General features: G+C 34.7%; 1 protein-coding gene across 5 annotated transcripts in view; it reads right to left on the minus strand.

The window, feature by feature from the left end:
• Positions 1 to 20,394, minus strand: part of LOC149786436 (tyrosine-protein phosphatase 10D-like) — a 405,711-nt gene that overhangs the window by 55,359 nt on the left and 329,958 nt on the right. For all 5 annotated transcript variants that reach the window (XM_089976880.1, XM_089976878.1, XM_089976879.1 and 2 more), the window contains exon 18: positions 3,535 to 3,614. In XM_089976880.1, the coding sequence (XP_089833006.1) occupies positions 3,535 to 3,614 (80 nt within the window). The remainder of the gene's footprint in view (positions 1 to 3,534; positions 3,615 to 20,394) is intronic.

Below are 20,394 nucleotides of genomic sequence, written 5' to 3' on the forward strand. Positions count from 1 at the left end.
AAAAGAAACATTTTCTTTTCCTATATTAATACCAGATGAATTTCATCTTGTGGTACAAAACAAATAACATTTTCACTCATGATTTCACCACTCATCAAAATATAATGTTTTTGTACCATACAAATGAAATATGTCTGGTATTAATGTAGTAAAAGAAAAATATCTTCAACCATATTTGCCGGCCTATAAGTCAATGTGGAGTATAAGTAGAATCAGCAGATTTGGCAAATTTTCCATCCTTCATCCTTACATAAGTCAATGCTCAGTATAAGAGGCCAGATCAATACCTCGGATTGTGTTTTTCACTTCATTCCACACAGCATCATGAATTTTATCCTATCTGTAACTCAGTAACCTTTCCATTCAGGATCATTAAATGTAAGTGAAAGTGCCTAATTTGTTTCACATGAAGTATTTTAAATGTATTATATACTTTTAGCTACATATAATGATGCTGACCTGAAAATTTACTGAGTTACAGATAGGATAAAACTCATGATGATGTGTGGAATTATAATAACTTCTGGTTTCATAAATATTAAAAGTATCACTGTATGCTATTTCAGATTACTAGCAATAGGGAAAATGCATCAGAAATGCTAAAATAAGATTTTGTTTAAAGTGCATGTACTCTTCCTATACTTAGACAGCAATGGTTTTAGATCTTTGCTCATGCTAGATGTACTTTAAATTGCAAGTTCAAAAATGTCACTGGCTGAGAAATTTACACTAGTAACCACCTGGCATTTCCTTTCATTATATGGTACAACATTCATAATACCCATGGGTAGCCTCATTTCCTATTGGTAGCCTCGCTAATCTGATCTAGCTTGGCGAATCTTGACCGCAAACAGGTGTTAACTTGGAATGACTAAATTAGCATGTAAATACCACTACAAAGCCATGTGATTCTTTTAATAATGGATGTGGCAACAAAAACTAGAAGGAATTGCTCACCTAGTGGTATTAATTGATAATGGAATATGGTACTGCACTTGTACATGAGTAAGATCAGTCATCAGGTAAGTGAACAGTACAGATTTACAAGTCTGCCTGTCTGTCTCTCTCAATGGGATATATGTTTTATTTGATCATTAGGTGCAAGAAAATTGTAATGGAATATGTCTTTGTTGCAGTTATTCATCTTCTAACTTGTAAATTCTAATGAACATATATGTAATCAAATTTAAACAACGTATATTACAAACAACGTACATTACTGGTGCATGCTGCTTTGGTGCAATTACATCTATGTTAATTTTTAATACTGACAATCAAGCGATTGTTTAAAATACTCAAAGTAGGATCCTATATTTTTTATACACAATCTTTTCCTCAAAATGAAATATTTTTTACACATTATTTTCGTACTCTTGGAGAATTATTTTCCATACGAAAAATACAAGAAAGCAATTTGTCTGACATAATCCATATATAAGTACATTCTAAGTTCTAAGTAAAAGACAAAGCTAAGATTTTCTGATAAAAAAGTATCGTCTTTTAGGCCAGCAAATACAGTACTTATTTTTCTTTCTGAACTGAATGAAAACTTGGACCATATGCACAGGGGCAAAAATACATTATCTGGCAGCCTGGGACAACACAATTTTGCTCTCAACCAGACAACCAGATTCTGGCTGCCAGTAGTTAATGAGTATTTACTTTGATGCAAGGCCAATAATAGCGAGTTCCAAGATTTTACCTCGACCACTAATACTGAGAACAATTATGCCAGGTGCCATTTGTTCCTAATAATTACACATCATAATCCTCAGTAAGTATAACTGCCTGACTAAACATATGTAACTGAGGACAGATTTCACTTATCCAAGTAATGGTGCCATGACCTTATCTGCATAATTGCCACAAGTTAGAGTTTCCAAATATGACTTAAAGAATTTGTCTTCTATTCCAATCTGTCTAAACAATACATTATAAGCTTAAAATACAAAAAAAGCAATATCTAATGACTAGCTGATTTAGGCAGGTGGGATACTTTTTAGTTTAATTCAGTTCAATTCAAAACAAAATAGACAACTTGGGTGGGATATACTGATTAAAAGGAATAAAATAAAACTTCAACAAGGAATTTCCACTGTAACAGGGATGTGACTGAGACAAAATGGAGCTCAAGTTAACAAGCCCAAGCATTGTTTATTCCCTTTGTTCCACCAAATATTAGTGTCAAATTGTGTATTCACTAACATGTCCTATTATTATTCTCTAAATTTAGCAGTTTATACATCAATTTATACTGAACACAAGATTGTGCCTTAAATAAAGCTCAATCATTCCTGCTACAGGTACTCAGTGATGTAATCTTTTTTGTAAGAGATTTTCATTACATGGTAATTGGCTTGATTTGAATGAAACTGACTACACACTGAAATAACCATTACTTACTTACCTAGATAATTGCTTAACAGCTGAATTTCTGAATGACAGAAATATATATCTGTGTCTTTCAAGTTATTTCAATTACTATGAAAAGTAATTGGAAAAGGCTGTCAATACAAAATATGTTCTTTCTTTCAGGAAATGTAGCATGGCTAAAAATTAATTTTCCTTGTAATTATTTTTTGCCTATTTCTATCAATCAGGTTCCATGTACACAGAACAAAATCTAAATGAATTATTTTTATTTCATATCAGAAGAGATTCTGACACTTCAATTCAATCTGAACCAAGCTGTATTCACTGAATAACTGTTTCAAACTTTTTGTAATGGAAATAAGATATGTAAAGCTTATTTATAGTGTAATTGGAACTATGGAAATTTAGAGTAAACAGGTGTTTGAAAGGGTTTTGAAATATTTTCTGCCCTGATGCATGGCTTTCAAGATTAGAAAGCTGATTAACTGTGGTTTTATGTTCTAAACAATAATAGTACATAAATTTGACTGGATTCCTTAGATTTAAAAAAATGAAATATAAACCTATGATGTGGATTTGATTTACTGTTTCTTCTAACAATCCATATATAAGGGCTGTTCCATTTAAATATACATGGTACCCAGGGAAGGCAGTTTTTTAAAGGATATGCCAGGGTACTTAAATTTCAATGAATTCATATTAAAATTATAAGAAATTTTAAAATTGCATCTATGGATGAGCACCCCACTTTAAAAGTGCCTTCCCTGGATACCATGTAGGTTGTAATGGAACAGCCCTAGTAATTATGAACAAGTTTAAAATGCACTGACTCTGTGCAGTACCTGCTACCTGGCAGATTATACATGATATTCACCCTGTGAGTGTAAGCACCTTGAACCAAGTGGAATAGATCATTGGTCGAGATGGAATATTGCTGAATCTGGTTAATGTGTGTTGAAGACCTCAGTTTATGGGTTTATTTCCATGCATTATTTAAAAAAACTTGGATCCAAGAGCCAAAAGAAGAAGAAAAAGATTTCCTGTAAGCCGTTTGTGGTAGCAGGTAGCATGAACAACGTTTCCCTCTTTTAACCATTTGACAGTCCTCTCTCTCTCTCTAATGCATTTGCACAAGCAAAATGCATATGCATGGTCATATACCTGGTGATTTTTGGGTCCTAAATGGGCCATAATATTGGGAGACTGTACATCCACCATTAGTGCAGGCATACATACTCAAGCTGCAATGATAAAATGTCATAATCACTGTTGATGAAAACAACTGATTTTATTATTATTATTAGTGATGATGGAGATGGTGGTAGCAGCAGTAGCATAAGCAGAGCAGTCCCACAATGTAAAGTGCCTTGGCAATCTGAACATCAAAGTGGTCATGTATCCCATTTAATTAGAAAGGTTGTATTTTTGTGAAATCACCAATCATTTTTCTAACTGGCTGGTGATGACTCAAGGTAATGTCATTTCACACAAAAATCTCCAATCATAGTTTGATTCTTCATACTACATGACCTGAAATAATTAGATGTCCTCATCAGAGCAACATTATCTCCATGGTTTTCTCTGTTATCACTACTACTGAAAATATATGCACATGTCTCCAGTCCGCCAGGCTCCACATACTATGGTGGATATAACTTCCAAACTTTCATGCACATCTACAAACCACTGACAGCCATGTTCAAAAGTTTCAAATTCCTGTTGTAAAATGTGTTGATTAGTTGCATGGAATAACATACATACCAATGAAAATCCAGTTAGGAAGGATCAAACAAACCTCATCTTTTCTTTGAAAAGCAAGGAAATAATTAAATATTTCCTAAAGGGTACCTGCCACAATTCCTGAGTTTTTTTGTGAATTAAAAAGTGTATTTTGAGGTCTAAAGCTTGGGTCAGTGCATGTGACCCCAAAAATGTGACATCATCCAACTGAGAATAAGCCATCTTTTCATACTGGTAAAGAACATTATTGAAAATTCAAATCTGAATTAAAAATAATAACATGCCTATTTTCTAGCATTTAATAAACTTACAAAGTTAAAAATGGTTGGAAGACTTAGTATTGTCAAATATCATCACAACATATATACACATAAACACAACCAAACTGGCATAAAATAAAAACATACACAAAGTTTCTGTCTTTAACTCCACTGAATGGACAATGTAGGATTCATCAGATCCAGTATTTGCTGCTCTGAATAGTCTAATAGGGGATCTGAAGGTAATGCAAGTGGCATTAGTGTTAATCTTTGCATGCAGTAGAGACTGTACGCTACTGCTGTCAAAACTTCCCTGTCAGATTCTAAGAGTGAAACCTGGTCAGAACTGTGTTGCTTTTGACAACTATAATACTAGCATTGTCAGAACTGTATCTGATGCAGTCCAACTACAAGATATATGCCTCTCTCTATAGAAAAATGAATATGCATCACATACAATAATTTGGGAAAGACCATTTCATTGGGGAGGGGAGTAAAGAGGAAGGACATATATATTTTCATGTTTAAATTTTCTTTAAATAGGTAATACAGCAGTGATAAGCATCTCTATGGGAGTTAATGCTTTAGCAACACAAATCAGGATTAAGATAATGAATAATAATAAAAAGAATTAAAAAAGAATTAATCTGAATGTTAAAATGTTACATGCATGTGGTATTCCTATTCTGAAGGCCATTGTACACTGCAGAATGACTTATGTTTGTACAATGTTTGCAGTATGTGCAAAGTATTAAATGCTCCCCTTGTTGCTGTGCTTCACAAAGTCAAACTGTCAACCAGGAGTTCTGAAATTTATTTTTCCTGGCATCTGTTTGCTCTGCTGATAGCTTATTGCTTCTTGAATCACCTTTAAAAATGAATCATACTTTAATACTACATGGACAACTGAAACAATTATGCTTTGCTTTAATATATGGAGTAAAATCTGACTTCAAAGAGACATTACTGCTGTTCACAAACTTGCCAAAAATCTTTAATATTAATGGCTTAAACATTTGCATTTAAGGTAGTGATGTGGAATAATATTTGTTCTTCAACACGCATCTTATTGATTTGCCTATAACTTAAAACAAATTAGGTAGTTGCACTTTGCAAACTTTACCTATGCAAATTAACACCATGGGCTCACCACAGCACTCTTCAAGGACTTAACACTTCACCTGAGCTATTGCCAGCCAAGTAAGCAGTACATAAAATGGTGGGTTTTTTTTAATACCTGACCTCCAAGCTGTTTAAATGCTACATGTTACACACATATGTTTAAGTGGTGGTTTTTTTTAAAGGTTTGTTTTGTTAAGCTTACTGAAAATCATGTTTTTCAAAACACGCCCATTCCAGGGGTTCGGAAGTACAAGCTTGTCTTTTTGGCATGACACATCATGTCATGGCAGGCATGCTAAAGTGAGCCAGAATTTTTGTCATCCACATTTAAAGCAAAGCTGTAATGTTACTTGGTAAACATTGAAAATAACTGATTTTCTTGGTCCAGTCACAAAGGGCATTAAAGTGAAAGTGCAAACAAGGAGTAAAAAATTAAATAATGACCTTGAACTTGCATATAAAACCCTGATGGTGATACATGAAATGCCATCAAACTGGGAAGAAAAAGTGAACCAAGCTTTATCCCCGTACCTCAAATAGCATTATGATATAAAGCAGAGAGACCTTAAAATACCAAATAATGATCTTGACCTTGAGGACAGAACCCAAACATGAAATGTGACTCATGTAGTGACAATATATGGGGATACCAAATTTTATCCATTATCTTAAACAGACCTTAAATAAGAAAACAAAAGGAAAAATGTGACTTAAATATAAAATATTGATATGTGACCTTGACTTGAAGATAGGATTTTCACTGTGGTACATGACACACCTTCCAGTGGTGAATACTTAAATCAAATTTCATCCCATCATCTCAAGTGGCTCTATAAAATTCTTAAACTGAAAGAATTTGGGAGAAAAAAATATATCAGCCAACATAATGTTTGGTTTTCTGATTTAGACTTTCATACCAACAATGAAATTAGTTCAAATATATAAAGGGTCAAATACACACAGTTCCCCTGAACAATTTCTTTAGAACCTGCAAATTTATCTCAATGAGTGGAACACAAAAACTCAGTAAAAAATTACCTCTGAGCAGAAATCCTTAAAAGGAACTATTTTTGTTATTAGGGGCTTTACCGTTTACTTCTTTCAAAGAGAATGCAAGAGAACAAAGAAAATGGCATTCTTCTAGATGGTTCACATTAGCTAATGTTTCATTTTATATTGTCCTGTATTTATAGCTTAAGTCTGTATCATAATACACTGTTGTCAGAGTGAATGCTGTTAATCACTGATGTATCAATGAATGAAACAATTTCTAATGGGGGGCCCCGAGTGGTCAAGTGGTCTAAAGCGCTCTCCATTATGAATCACTGCCATCTCACCTCTGTCTGCGTGGGTTCGAGTCTCGGATTCGGCCAATGGGGGTATGTGAGAAAGCATGCTAGTAGCTTCTCGAGGGTTGGTGGTTCTTTCCAGGGATTTCCCAGGTTCTTCCTCCACCAATAATACTGGCCGCCATGTATAACCTATCATGTGCTGAAAAATGGCGTTAAACCCTACAAAAACAACAACAACAACAACAATTTCTAATGAAAAGACTGAAAAGACTGAATGATATCATCTAATTTTGTCCAGACAGGCAAGTACATTGATGTTGCTTAATTCCACAAATAATTAAAACAGTCAACTCTATGTACAGTGAAATCTGCATTGAAAGATCACTCCTTCTCCGTGTTAAGGAAAAAGCTGTCACTCATGATAGGTAGGCTCTCATTATAACATTGCACAGAACAGCTGATGTTTGTACAGCAAATCTTGTCTTTCATGACATGTACTCTTCCAAAACAATAATCTTTCACGACATGTGGTTTTCCAGAACAGTGTTCTTTCAAAACAGGTTTTACCTGACTTGTAAAGTACTTACTAGAATGATTCATCCTCAGGTAGACCATTTACTTTGTATTCAGCAATCTTCACTGAAAAACAGACAATATGAGATAATTCTCTCATGGTAAGTCAATGCATGATGATAATATGCCATAATTCTCCCCAGACTGGTCAATGTATGACAATAATATGCCACAATTTTTCCATGACAAGTCCATGCATAATGATAATATGCCTGAATTCTCCCATGACAAGTCCATGCATAATGATAATATTTCTAAATTCTCCCGTGACAAGTCCATGCATAATGATAATATGTCTAAATTCTCCCATGACAAGTCCATGCATAATGATAATATGCCTAAATTCTCCCATGACAAGTCCATGCATAATGATAGTATGCCTGAATTCTCCCATGACAAGTCCATGCATAATGATAATATGCCTGAATTCTCCCATGACAAATCCATGCATAATGATAATATGCCTGAATTCTCCCATGACAAGTCCATGCATAATGATAATATGCCTAAATTCTCCCATGACAAGTCCATGCATAATGATAATATGCCTCAATTCTTCCATAAGTCTATGCATGATGATAAACCAATTTTCTACAAAAATGCTCTTCTGACTGTTGATACAACCACTGCCCCACAAACCCCTTCAAACAAGAGTACTACAAACAGTACATGATATGCCTTTCTCATGAACTTTTCTCTTGACCATTCAGCTGGGAACTTGACTATCACATGATAAGGTATGACCTGGGCAAAATTTAATCAAAATATCTGTTGTGGTTAAAAAGGGACAGAATGGATAAGGAAACAGGCCACCAACTTGCATTATCCCTTCATGTGACCTCGACCATGTGGCAAAATATATAAAAGGCTAAAGTTTCAACAGAATCTTCATCAGTTAAAAAAGTTAAACCTGTACACAGATCGGCTTTGGTAGTTTATGGCACAGCAACACTTTTAAGGTTATCTCATGCTGAGCCAGGTAGAGTATAAGATGCCTTGCTCAAAGACATACTATCGTAGTAGATTTGAAATGATCCTATGGTGGAATCCAACCTGCACCCTTTTGGTCATCCAGTTAAATGCCTAACTGCTCAGTTGTAATGCCTCCACCTCCCCATACATGGACAATTGTCAGTTATTTAAAATATCCCATGTTGTAACCTTGTTGTGACCTTGACCTTGAGCCTGAGGGTATGGCTATGTGACACATTAATTAGTCATGATATATAACTCATTAAAGTTTCATTAGCATGTCTTCAGTGTTTCAATAGTTATGCATCAGATAAGGATACAAGTCCATTACAGTTTATTTGCTGTGTCCTTCTCTTTGAAGCTCATTGTAAAACTATATGTGACACACGATCTTATCCACAATATATAATTGGCTCAAGTTTCATTAATATTTCTTGATTAGTTCAAAAGTTGAAATACATTCTCCCTCGCTAAGACCTTGAAGCAGGATCATGGCTACATTACATAGCACACTGTCTAGTCATACTTGAACAAAGTTTAATGAAACTCTCCAGCTGTTACAAAGTTATGAACTAGACAAGCAAATGTTAATGGACAGAAGAATGCAGAGATGGGTGGACAATGTTATTACAGAATAATTCACAGTGAAAGTTAAAATAGGCGTGTACAAGTTTACAAGGTAGGCCAAGAGAAATATTGTATAATTCACCTTTAAAATTTAAGAGATGGCTGAACAAATAATAATAATGGGTAGATTAAAAGATTATGATGATGATTTAAAGGTAATATATCCTGGCAAAATAAAATAGACTTCTTCCTTACCCCCATGTACACATTAGCCACACAGTATTGTCTAAATCTGTTATGTATAACTCATATTATTGGGTGGAGACCAATCTTGGAGTAAATATGTTTCTCCAATAATGGACAACCACTATCTCACCAATCCAGCTGTCCAAAGCTTGCTTTAGCATCAGGAGTGCTAAAAGTTATCTGCCGAGCTAGATGGACATCATAAAAGTAATCTGTCCTTGGGTAGAGCGATTAGGTGGCAAGGGATAGTTTTGTAAATTAGTCCATGTCAAATTTCTGAACTTAGGTAGACCTGCCAACCCTGACCAGTCCATCTCAGTAAGGCAGTTTTTTCCCCCATACATTTGACCAGTTTTCAGTAAGATGTCAAATAAATATCATAACCTGCTATTGTAAAGTTCGAAAACGTAATTAAAAGTTCGGTATTCGAAACATGCTGTGAAAATAAACATCATGCTCAACTGAAATGTTTGTAAAGTAAGAGCAGACTTTAATTACCACTAGCACATTTCCACATACTCAAGTTCCAAACCCTATGCAGCTCAATGGCTTGTTGCTATCTCTCAACTTTACGTGATTCTTATCTTTTTCCATTTCACACGATGACGGCAATCATAATTCCCGCCACGAGTCATACTCAAATTGGCATGTGATGTCCAATAAACGTAACTGTGCCCTTTCCAGCTTTTATTCACAATAATCTGTATTTTCCTTTCTATTCTTCGGTGTTGATTATTAACACTTTTCAAGAGGCTTATTTTCCCTTTCATCTTAAACATACATCCCTTGCTGGGTACCATTTTTAATTTTTTTTCTAAAATCAACAGTTTGATCATGCAGACGCTTTGCATGAACAAATAGGTTCAGTTTAAAGCATCTGAGGTGCTGCTGTAAAGTTAGTCTGGTTCCATGACTAATTAAACTAATTTTAATATGAAACCCAGATCCAAATCAAACATGGAAGAACATATTTTCTGGATTTTTCGACAATGATCATTTTTCTGTTGTTTTTGCTTGTATGACATAAGTCTGTATTTTAAGGATAAATTTTGTAAGCAAAATTGTAAGAGTTGGCAGGTCTGCCACTTTTGTAAGTCTCTGGTATGACTTGGCTGGGGATCTAACTCACAAACTCCTGCAACTGAGGCGGATGCTCTAAACAATAGGCCACCAGAGCGGTTTAACAACACAAGAAGTGAAGAAAAGAAAAAAGCATAAATTTACAATTCAGCATGTTAAAGTATTAATACAACAACCGTTTCTACAGGAGTAAGTGGAAATAGTGTTGTGCTAAACCATAAGTGATAATGCATTCAACGACAGAATGTTGTACACATGGAAAAAATAGATGAAGTTTATAGAATGTAACAAATTCACAAAAAAAATTGAAAAATATAAAAGTAATGTACACAATCTGTAGAGGAATAATTCCTACATAAAATAAATTCAAATTCAGTGGCAGTTGGCTAAAATATTTCACATAAATATCATGAATTTATGCAAAGGTATCTGTATGAAAGGACAGTGTAGAAGTTAAGCTAAAACTGGTGACAGTCCTGCTGGTGGCAAGAGAAGGTAATGAATAAGTGTTATTGTTCTTTGTCTGTATAAGACAGACTAAAAAGGCAAATATTAATAATTTTAGAAGGGCTGGATTCAGGATATAGCTGGCTTATATCCCTAACATTGGTCTGATTGGGGACCATATTTAAAAGAGAAATGAACATATTCCATCAAGGTTTATGTATAGGAAGATTGAATTTTCTGCACATTTTGAATAAGTAACATTGAGTATTTTGAAAAACTATGCAAAGAAAAACAAATTTATCGATGAAAAGTGTATCGAACTGACGCTTTTTGTTAAAATGCCAGGTTACTATGCTGATGCTATTTCTGCACAAGCGATCCTTACAAATATAAGCATTATTAACCTCAAAGTTGGCAGAGTAAAGTTCATCATGCAGAGTTGCTACCATTCTTCAGATAATAATTATTGCTTTCATGATAAATCCAAACATAATCTAAAAACCATAATAATAATAATATCAACAGAGTGGATATTTATGGCCTATGCTGTATACATATACAGATCATTATGCAGTACACATCCTGGACAAAATCATGAACAATGCTAAAATAATGACCATTCTATATTAACTTGAGTTTGCTTAAAAATCAAAGTTATTAGTGACAACACACTTACCATTATTTTCAACTTTATTCAGCAAGGTACTCAGGTTGAGCTTGCAAGGGTAATCTCCTTGTCCAAGGTTGGGTAGTTTGTCAGGTTCACCTTCTACATTTGACATTGCTGAAACGAAGCAAAAAAAATAATTTCTCTACAAGCCCGCAGTAATTTTCTTAAAGAAAAGGATTAAGGTAAAAAAAAACAATAAATCTGGCATAATTTAAATGAATAGTTTACCAAGTATACCATACATATTCACTTATAAGTAAAATCCAACTGAAAGCAACATAGACCTTGATCTGCCATAGCATAACCCACTAGCAGACCAGGGTCCACGTTGTCTGTTCTACTTATTACTCCTAATAATTGCACAGACCTATATCTGTAAGTGCATTATGTGATGGCAGATCTGGGTCTGTTCAGTTTGTATATGGACTCGACTTATACTCAAATAAACACTGTATATATAAAGGTACCTTTAAACCTCATCATTCAACCTGATCTATGTAGTCTGATATCTTTGTCAACCATTACCAAATTGTGTGAAATTGAATAACAAGTGTAGACTGGATCTATATATGTAGAAGGACCTCTTGGCTCCAAGAAATTGAATTTCCTCCCTGGACTCAAAGGTCATTTTAGCTATAAATTTTGAGCTGAGCCTTCAGAATTTTTCTGATCATGTTGGGACGCTGGGGTCTTTAATGCAATCAACCTTCAGTACACACTGATTAAGATGCCCTTGTGGAGTTTGTGGCATACTGTATCAAGGTTATTCAAATTAAACATGCATCTATCAAGCTTGTTTTGGACTGTGTAAAATATTTATGTGTTAGATGGGGCTTATATCATCCCTTTGATGGTGCCTCATATTCATACTGTCCAAGACTACAAATGGTACTAAGGGGTGTCAATAAATCTCAAAGTAACTGTCCTAGCACAAGTTTACTAATCACATTTGATATATTTGTGCATCTGTACTGGTGCTTAAAATGGTTTATTTGGTCCCTTTCAGGATGGTATATTGCTTGCTTCATTGACTTTCTTTGCTCTCTTGTGTTGTGGCAAATTCACTCTTATGTCAACCACTGCTAAAAAGTACTTGTGTATCCATGATGTCATCATTGCTGGGGACAAGTCAAGTGGTACTTCTATTCTGAGGGCATCAATGTATGATCCAATCTGATATGGGGTGAAAATTTGACTTTTCCAGTGGCTAACTGTACTTGCCCCTTGAGGACTATAAACAATTATCTAGCAATCCGCAGCAGTGTGGGTTGTCTTAGGCCCACTGATGATGTGAAATCATGGATGACATGTAACAAGCTGCAGATGAATGATGATAAAACTGAGGCCATTCTGATCACAACAAAAAGACGTTCGCATTCACATCTTTTACCTCAAAAAATAAATATCAGCAATGCCAACATTAAATTCACACAATCAGAGTATGAAACCTAGGTGTTACTCTGGTCAGTACTCTCACATTGCACCAACCTGTCATGAACATATGCAAGGGTGAATATCTTTAGCTGAGACACATCAGCTCAATTCGCAAATATCTTTCAGTTGATGCCACTAAAACATCATTAGTACTTTCAAGACTGAACTAATGTAACTCAATTCTGCCTGGTTCATCTCAATATATACTCCAGAAACTTCAAAAAGTTCAAAACACAGCTGCTCGGATCATACTTAGAGTACCACGATCAGAGCACACCTCCCCACTGCTCTGTACCCTACACTGGCTATCCATTCGATCCAGAATCAAACACAAATTGTTCTATGTGCTACGTTTCACGGTCAGACTCTAGTCCAACATACCTATCCAACCTCACCCATGTGTACACACCAGCAAGATACTTACGCTCCTCTTCTAACAATCGTATTGAAGTCATATGGACAATGTTCTTTAGTATACCAGGGCCCAGCAGTGTGGAATGAATTGCCCACTGAACTTAGACACAAAGACACAGTGGTCACATTCAAGAGGGCTCTCAAAACTCACTTATTTCAACTGCAAGAACAAACTTAAAGACCTAATAATGTTTCCTACCTGAAACGTTCTCAGCATGTTTTTTATTTTTTAATGTTCTTCTAATTTCATAGTGTTTGTTTTTGTAATATCATTATATGTTTTTGTGTATTTTATATCTTATAGGTGTTGTCTAATATTGTAAAGCACTTAGAGCTTCTAAAGATTAGGCGCTATACAAAGTCCTTATTATTATTATTATTATTATCATGCAGACTGTTCCAGATGCGGTTCCTTGGCCATTAGCAAGCTGATTCTGTCTATTATGCCAAATATTTCAATGTGCTTTAAAACATTCTACAGCTCTTCTGATGGAACAGGATCATCAGTTACAGTTCTGAATGTACATGCTTTGTTGCGTTGCTTGATTTATGAGTTTCTTGCTGATTATTATGTATCATTGCTACAAACTGCTATACCAAGGAATGCCAAAGAATATAAATATGTCCAGTTTAATAACTGTATAATGGTTGTTTAATTAAACATTTTGTTTCTCTATTATTTCTTCAAAGGCTATAAGGTATCTTATGTACAGTTCACATGTCTGTCAGTCAATCTAGCCGTACATGGGTATTTAATAAATTGGTGGTTCAGGTATAACAGTATGTGTACAGGGTGCAAAAGATCAAATATGTGGTCATGAGTCTGTCAAATGTGAAATGTATGTCATAGCGACCTTCTTTTGTTACAAGGATGGAGTACTACAGTAGCCAGAGATACATAGTTATTTTTTAAGTTTCAGAATACTAGCTTGAGAAGTGAACTTCAAACACAAAAATGAACCCAAATCTGTGAAGTGTATAATATGGGCCAATAATGACCTACTACTGCAATGAGGAAGTAGTGTTGATTAAAATGAACACCCACCTTCAACTTTCATAATTCTAAATAGAATAGTATGCAAAAAAAATGCAAAAAACCCCATCTGGTTATGAGCTAAATGCAAATTTACCCTAAACCAGTGAAATATCAAATGTGAATGTAAAGCATAGTGACCCTTTCTTGATAGGTGTGATAAGAGATTTTATAACCTTCTATTGAATGATTCTAGCATTAACTGTTACAACCTGATGCTGAACCATGCTCATTGATGTATGAACTATGCTTCATAGGGGACATGTCAAAGAATGAATTGTCTTAGTTTCATAACGATTCATCCCAAAAATGAACCAAATGAATCAAATGTTTTAGGAAATATAAACAAATTAAAAAGGTTTAACCAAAACATTAGTATAAAATTTCCATGTGGCCTGGACACCAAAGTCAATGGCGCAAGCACACATCACAGAACTGTGTTAGCAGTATGTATGCCAAATATCTGTTTAATCACCTCATAAATATAGGCAAGTGGTGGTCATAATTCTGCTAAGGCAAAATCTTTGTGTTATCAGCCTATCTGCTAGGTCTGATCAAAATGTATTTAGAAATACTGCTAGTTGGATACTAAGATGCAGGCAAATTAGATGCCAGATTAACTCATTAATGTACACAAATGTGAATGACATCAAACTACATGTGACCTTGGTGTTGTAAACCAACCATGTATGCTTCAAATTTCTACTGTAACAAGTCTATACAGTGGTAACAAGCTTAGCCAATTAAATGCCAGATTATTTCATTTATATCTGTATCATGTTGCTAATGATCAAAGTCATTCAAGAGCTTAATGATATAAGCCTACATACCAAGTAGGATCATAATCCATAACGAAATTATAAGATGTTCACGGGTTCTGCCAGGTTCAATAATATCTGAAGATGTTGCTCATGAATGAACTCATACGAGATTCTGATTATATAAACCTACTTATCAGGGAAAGATTAGATTTGTTTGATCAACTTGTTTATCCCTAAGCCATCTTTCATCTATTCACTATGGCGCAAGCCTGTTACAACTTTTGTTTATTGAGTAAATCTCGTTATGTTCAGTGAATTAAGTGTTTTGTTTTTGTCTTTAAGAAATGTATTTGTTTCTGGATGGGTTAATTCTGTCTTTTGATTTGATTAACTGGTACATGTATATTCCACATATCAAAGCTGCTAGTTCATACATAGGAAGAGTAAGATCATAGCTAACTGTGCAGTATTTATGCTACATTGAAAGTGAGTCTGAAATTTATGAATGTGACAGGTTAACTTATGCAGTGTTTCCCATTACCTCCATTTGTGCTTCAGAGATCCTCAATTTTTTTATCTGATACCAAGGTTTGTTTTTTCACTCAGTCAGTCCCCCAAGGGTATTTCATTTCAGTCTTATACCCTTATTGGTTATTGACAGGATAAATACCTTACTAATTTTGCAATTCATATGCTAACATCGTCTTCAAATATAGTTGTAATTCTTTTAGGATAGATATGTAATTTTATTGCTATTTGATATTACTTCTGAGATGAAACGATATCAATATTTTGACAAGAACTTTGAATAAGGAATAAAGTACATGTACAACAATTGTGGGTATTTTCCCTTCTTAAATCTGCTGTATTTTGACCATGAAAAATCTTGCACAATTCTGTTATGAGAAACCACCTGTCTTGAGAGACTGCCTTTTGCTGGCAGAAGGGTGGTCTCACAAGATACGTTTTACTGTATTTTCTTGATTTTTCACCCATTTTAGTACCAAACTTGCAGCTGTACCTGTGGTTATTCATTAAGAATGTAAGTAGTGTAGTAGAGATAAATGAATAAATGATGACAGGGACAAGTAACCAATGTAGCTCACTTGACCCTGAGAAGAACAACAGCCCAGTATAAACATTCAACTGATGGAACTGACTCAATGGAAGATGAACCTAGGGCCATAAGCAATATGTTGGAAGGGTTCCCACTATGAATTATTCCAATATGAACTTTCATTTGTTATTATACTGATTATCCGGACAGCAACAGGTATTTACTCAGTGCAGTAAATAAAGCTACAGTGTGGCATATGACCAACTGTGTTACTTATACTGATGTAGGGTTATCCCCCTTTTGTAATTAAAAAGTGACTTCTTCAGAGTGGGTGTCATCTCCTGAAGGGTATAAAATGGTTATAAATGGTTACAATTAGATAGCTACCAGCTGCTGCTTATATGGGTATAGAGTAGTGCACCCTTAGTGTGGGGCAAGAAAATTGCCAATGGCTAGTGACAACTTAAGTTGCTAAATCTAAAACTCGCACCTATCTAGTACTTCCCTTCATGTAATTTTTTTTTTCCTTTGCCAGATGACTCAATAGGACTTGAAAAATACTGATCTAGTTATTTCATACTCCAATTTCCAATTACAGGTATTTGTACTTACTGTTTGACACAACTAATCCATACGATACAACTCTGCCCTGTTGATCATTTCGGAAGAAGTCCAAGTCAAGCTTAACAGCTAATGAAGATGTACTCATCACTGGAACTTCTATGAGGTCTGTAGTACCGACAGGATATGATGGAGGCTCTGAATAAGACATTAAACAGTTACTTTATTTGAAGGAATTTCTGCATAATTTAAAATTCCTTAATTTTAAAGTTTTTTTCCTATAATATGTATATTTGACAGGGGTAACTGCTAGATATGGACTGAAGACATATTTACAGATTGTACATAAAACGATGACTTGAATTTTCTTAAGACAAAACCTCTGCATGAATAAGACTTAACAGAAAGTTCTGGCAAGCAGTAATTATCTAATAAATCTGGAACAATAAAGCCCAATAAAAGTTCCTGGTGTACAGCAATTAACAGAGCAGCTACCATAATTCAATATGAGTTTTTCACTTTCAGTTATCACTAAACAAAACAAAACGGTGTCCAAAATAACTGACACTGTATCCTCATATTTTGCAAATTGAAGAATAACATACATACATACATACATACATACATACATACATACATATATACATACATACATACATACATACATACATATACAGTAGAACTTTATCTGTCAGGATGTGGGACTGAGATCATGACAGATATGAGAATACATGTAGATGGGTAATAGAATATGTACATTAAAAGTATTATATAATAGACCCAATCATCAAAATATCATAATTTCTACATATGTACATGTGCCTGTTTTTAATATTTTGACGTACAATGCCCTGATGGTTAACAGAGACTGATGGTTAATCGGGTGCCAGATAATCAAAGTTCTACTGTACACACAAACACATGCACCACATACATTAAAATGAACATGGCTTTTAAAGTGTTGGTATGAAACAATATGATATACCAATACTGCTGGCATATCAAATTAAGACTCATCCATGAATACACCCATAAATAGTGGTCTGCCACTACAAGCTGTTGTATAGAGCCCGCACATACAGTCAAAGACTACTACATCCATATATTCGGGTAAGTCACTATTGATAGTCTACTATCATTGTATGAATTTAGATGACCTGAGTTGTATATTTCAATCATGAGATCATGTTCTCACAGCCTGGTTATGTCAGACTGGCCAATGGATTGCAATATCCACCATTCCATGTTTTGTCTACCAGAATACTTACACGTGCCAGCCTTATACATAAACAGAGTTGGCATTCAAAATTTTGGGTCTTGTAAAGACTTTTGTTGTTGTTCTTGTAGGGTGTAATGCCATTTTTCAGCACACAATAGGCTATACATGGAGGCCAGTATTAATGGTGGAGGAAGAACCCGGGAAAACCCCGGAAAGAACCACCAACCCACAAGAAGCTACTGGCAAGCTTTCTCACATACCCACATTGGCTGAATCTGAGACTCGAACTGACGCAGACAGAGGTGAGATAGCAGTGATCCATAACAGAGAGTGCTTTAGACCACTCGGCCATTCGGAGCCCCTTGCATAGACTGAGTCCATAGCATAAAGGGTAAAGAGAAAAACTGAAACTGTCAAAAAAATGAGAGAGGTAATAGATCAAAACATTTGCCCCCCCAAAAATTCATCTACATTTTTTGATGTACAAAATAAAGTCTATAAAGTTTGGAACCAAGAATTCTAACTACTAAATTTTCATTGCACAGGTAGATGAAATTTTTGTTACAAGATGTAGGCTTCACAACTAATTTGAAAGATTAAAATGTGCCAAAAATATACTTAAACAAGCTGTCTTTGTGTAAAATAGGAATTTATGAAAATAACTTTTAAAACAGTGGTGAAACACCCAATATATTTGTAATTACACAAATAGTAAATTTCTGTGCTTAAAACTGAATAATGTAAATTGGTAATGAGAATAGTTCTCTTTATATGTCATCTGGGCAAAACAAGTAGGAGAAAATATTGAATAAATCTGTCTTGATTTATTATCTTCTATTAGATATTACCTTTCATCCCTATTTCTAGAATGAGTCAAGCTCTTTGAAGCTGCAAGGTCTGGAAAACCTTAAATCCTGATTAATTTTCCAGAATAGTGAGTTTACAATATGGTTTCTACATTAGGCTGTTGCTTCTGTACTCTTTAGATGTGTTATGAATTTCATCATGCCACAGACATGTGGCATGATGTCCCACCCAGTCACATTATCTTGACACCGGGCTGGCCAGTCCTAACACTAACCTCTTAATGCTGAGCGCCAAGCGAGGCAGCTGTTAGTACCATTTTTGTAAGTCTTTGAAGAACCTGGGTTGTCATCATGGGATTTATCAACAGTGTTCACAATACCAATGATACAAAGTTGCAATAGCCAGCTGAGACCATCTACTGCTTTATGTTCTTGTTTTTTTAACCTATAATAAGTTATAAAATGACATTATTTTTAAATATTAAAATGTCTGAAGGCCATTCTACCTCTCTCTCTTTTTTCTGTCTGTTGGTTGGTCATGCAGCAAACTAACTGACCAACAGAGAAACATGGAATGCAAATAAAACAATAATCTCATTTTAAATCTTTCCAACCAGGATCCAACCCCTTTCTTTCTCTCTTGTTCTGTTGGTTGGTCTGTCAGCTTGTCAGTTTTACAACTCTCATCCTATCCATTGCTGATTTTCGCCTGTGGTATGCAACATTAACTTGGAACATATGAATGACGGCAAAATTTACCTTTGGCATGCAACAATATCTTGGGGCCTATGAATAGTGGTAAAATCGATAAACCAACCAACAATAAAGAGAAAGAGAAAGAGATGAAGGGTAAGAATCTTATTGTTGGTAGCAATGACAATCAAAGCATAAGGACTTAGATCAACTGCAAATAGATTTAAATGTTTGAATTACCTCTTGTTTATTCATTGTTTCACTTATATTCACCAATCACTTCAATATACTAATCAGTGACTGAATGGTTGCTTATTCAGTGTTCAAGAAACAAGCCATACAGTGTCTGCAGTCTTAAACTTTCTTGATTTAACCCAACTTTAACGTTTGTTTCTTTATTTATTTAATCAGTATGAATAAAAACAGAAGCTCATCAAATGGAGAATAATAAACTTATAAAAAGCACTGTAATTAGCTGTAACAGGTGCAGAACTACATTCTGTGTTAAGCAGAGACACTGGGCAGGGACGTTAAGAGGTCACAGCCTCTGTCAGTAAACTGTTCCTGTAGTCAATATTAACTCCATTAATGAAAATTCTAGTACCCCATTGCATATTTGCAAGTGATATAAATAGAATATATGTATAATATGTATGCTGTATCTTTGATATACTACTAGTACAAATGTTTCATTGAAAGAAAATCTCTGCAAACCTTGTTACCTTTTAATGAAACATGTATAAAACTCATAGTATATCAAAGATTCCGCACACATATATATGATCAACTTAAATGACAATATCAAGTTTCTGCACTGTGACACTTTACTCTTCAACTTTTATCTTCAAAACTTTCTGTAGCTGTTATGCTACAATAATTAAGCAGCAATTGTTGAAATCAATTATTAAAGCATCCTTTATAATGAGGTAATTTATCTGTACTTCATTAATATCATGGTCTAATAGCAGAATTACAATTATATTAAAAGGGGGTCCTGGTTGATTGAGTGGTCTAAGGCACTTGCCATTACAGATCACTGACATTCTCTCCTCTATCCACATCAGTTCAAATCTA

Source organism: Sinohyriopsis cumingii, chromosome 12, assembly GCF_028554795.1.
Source record: "Sinohyriopsis cumingii isolate HCF-2022 chromosome 12, ASM2855479v2, whole genome shotgun sequence".
In the NCBI taxonomy this organism is placed as follows: domain Eukaryota; kingdom Metazoa; phylum Mollusca; class Bivalvia; order Unionida; family Unionidae; genus Sinohyriopsis; species Sinohyriopsis cumingii.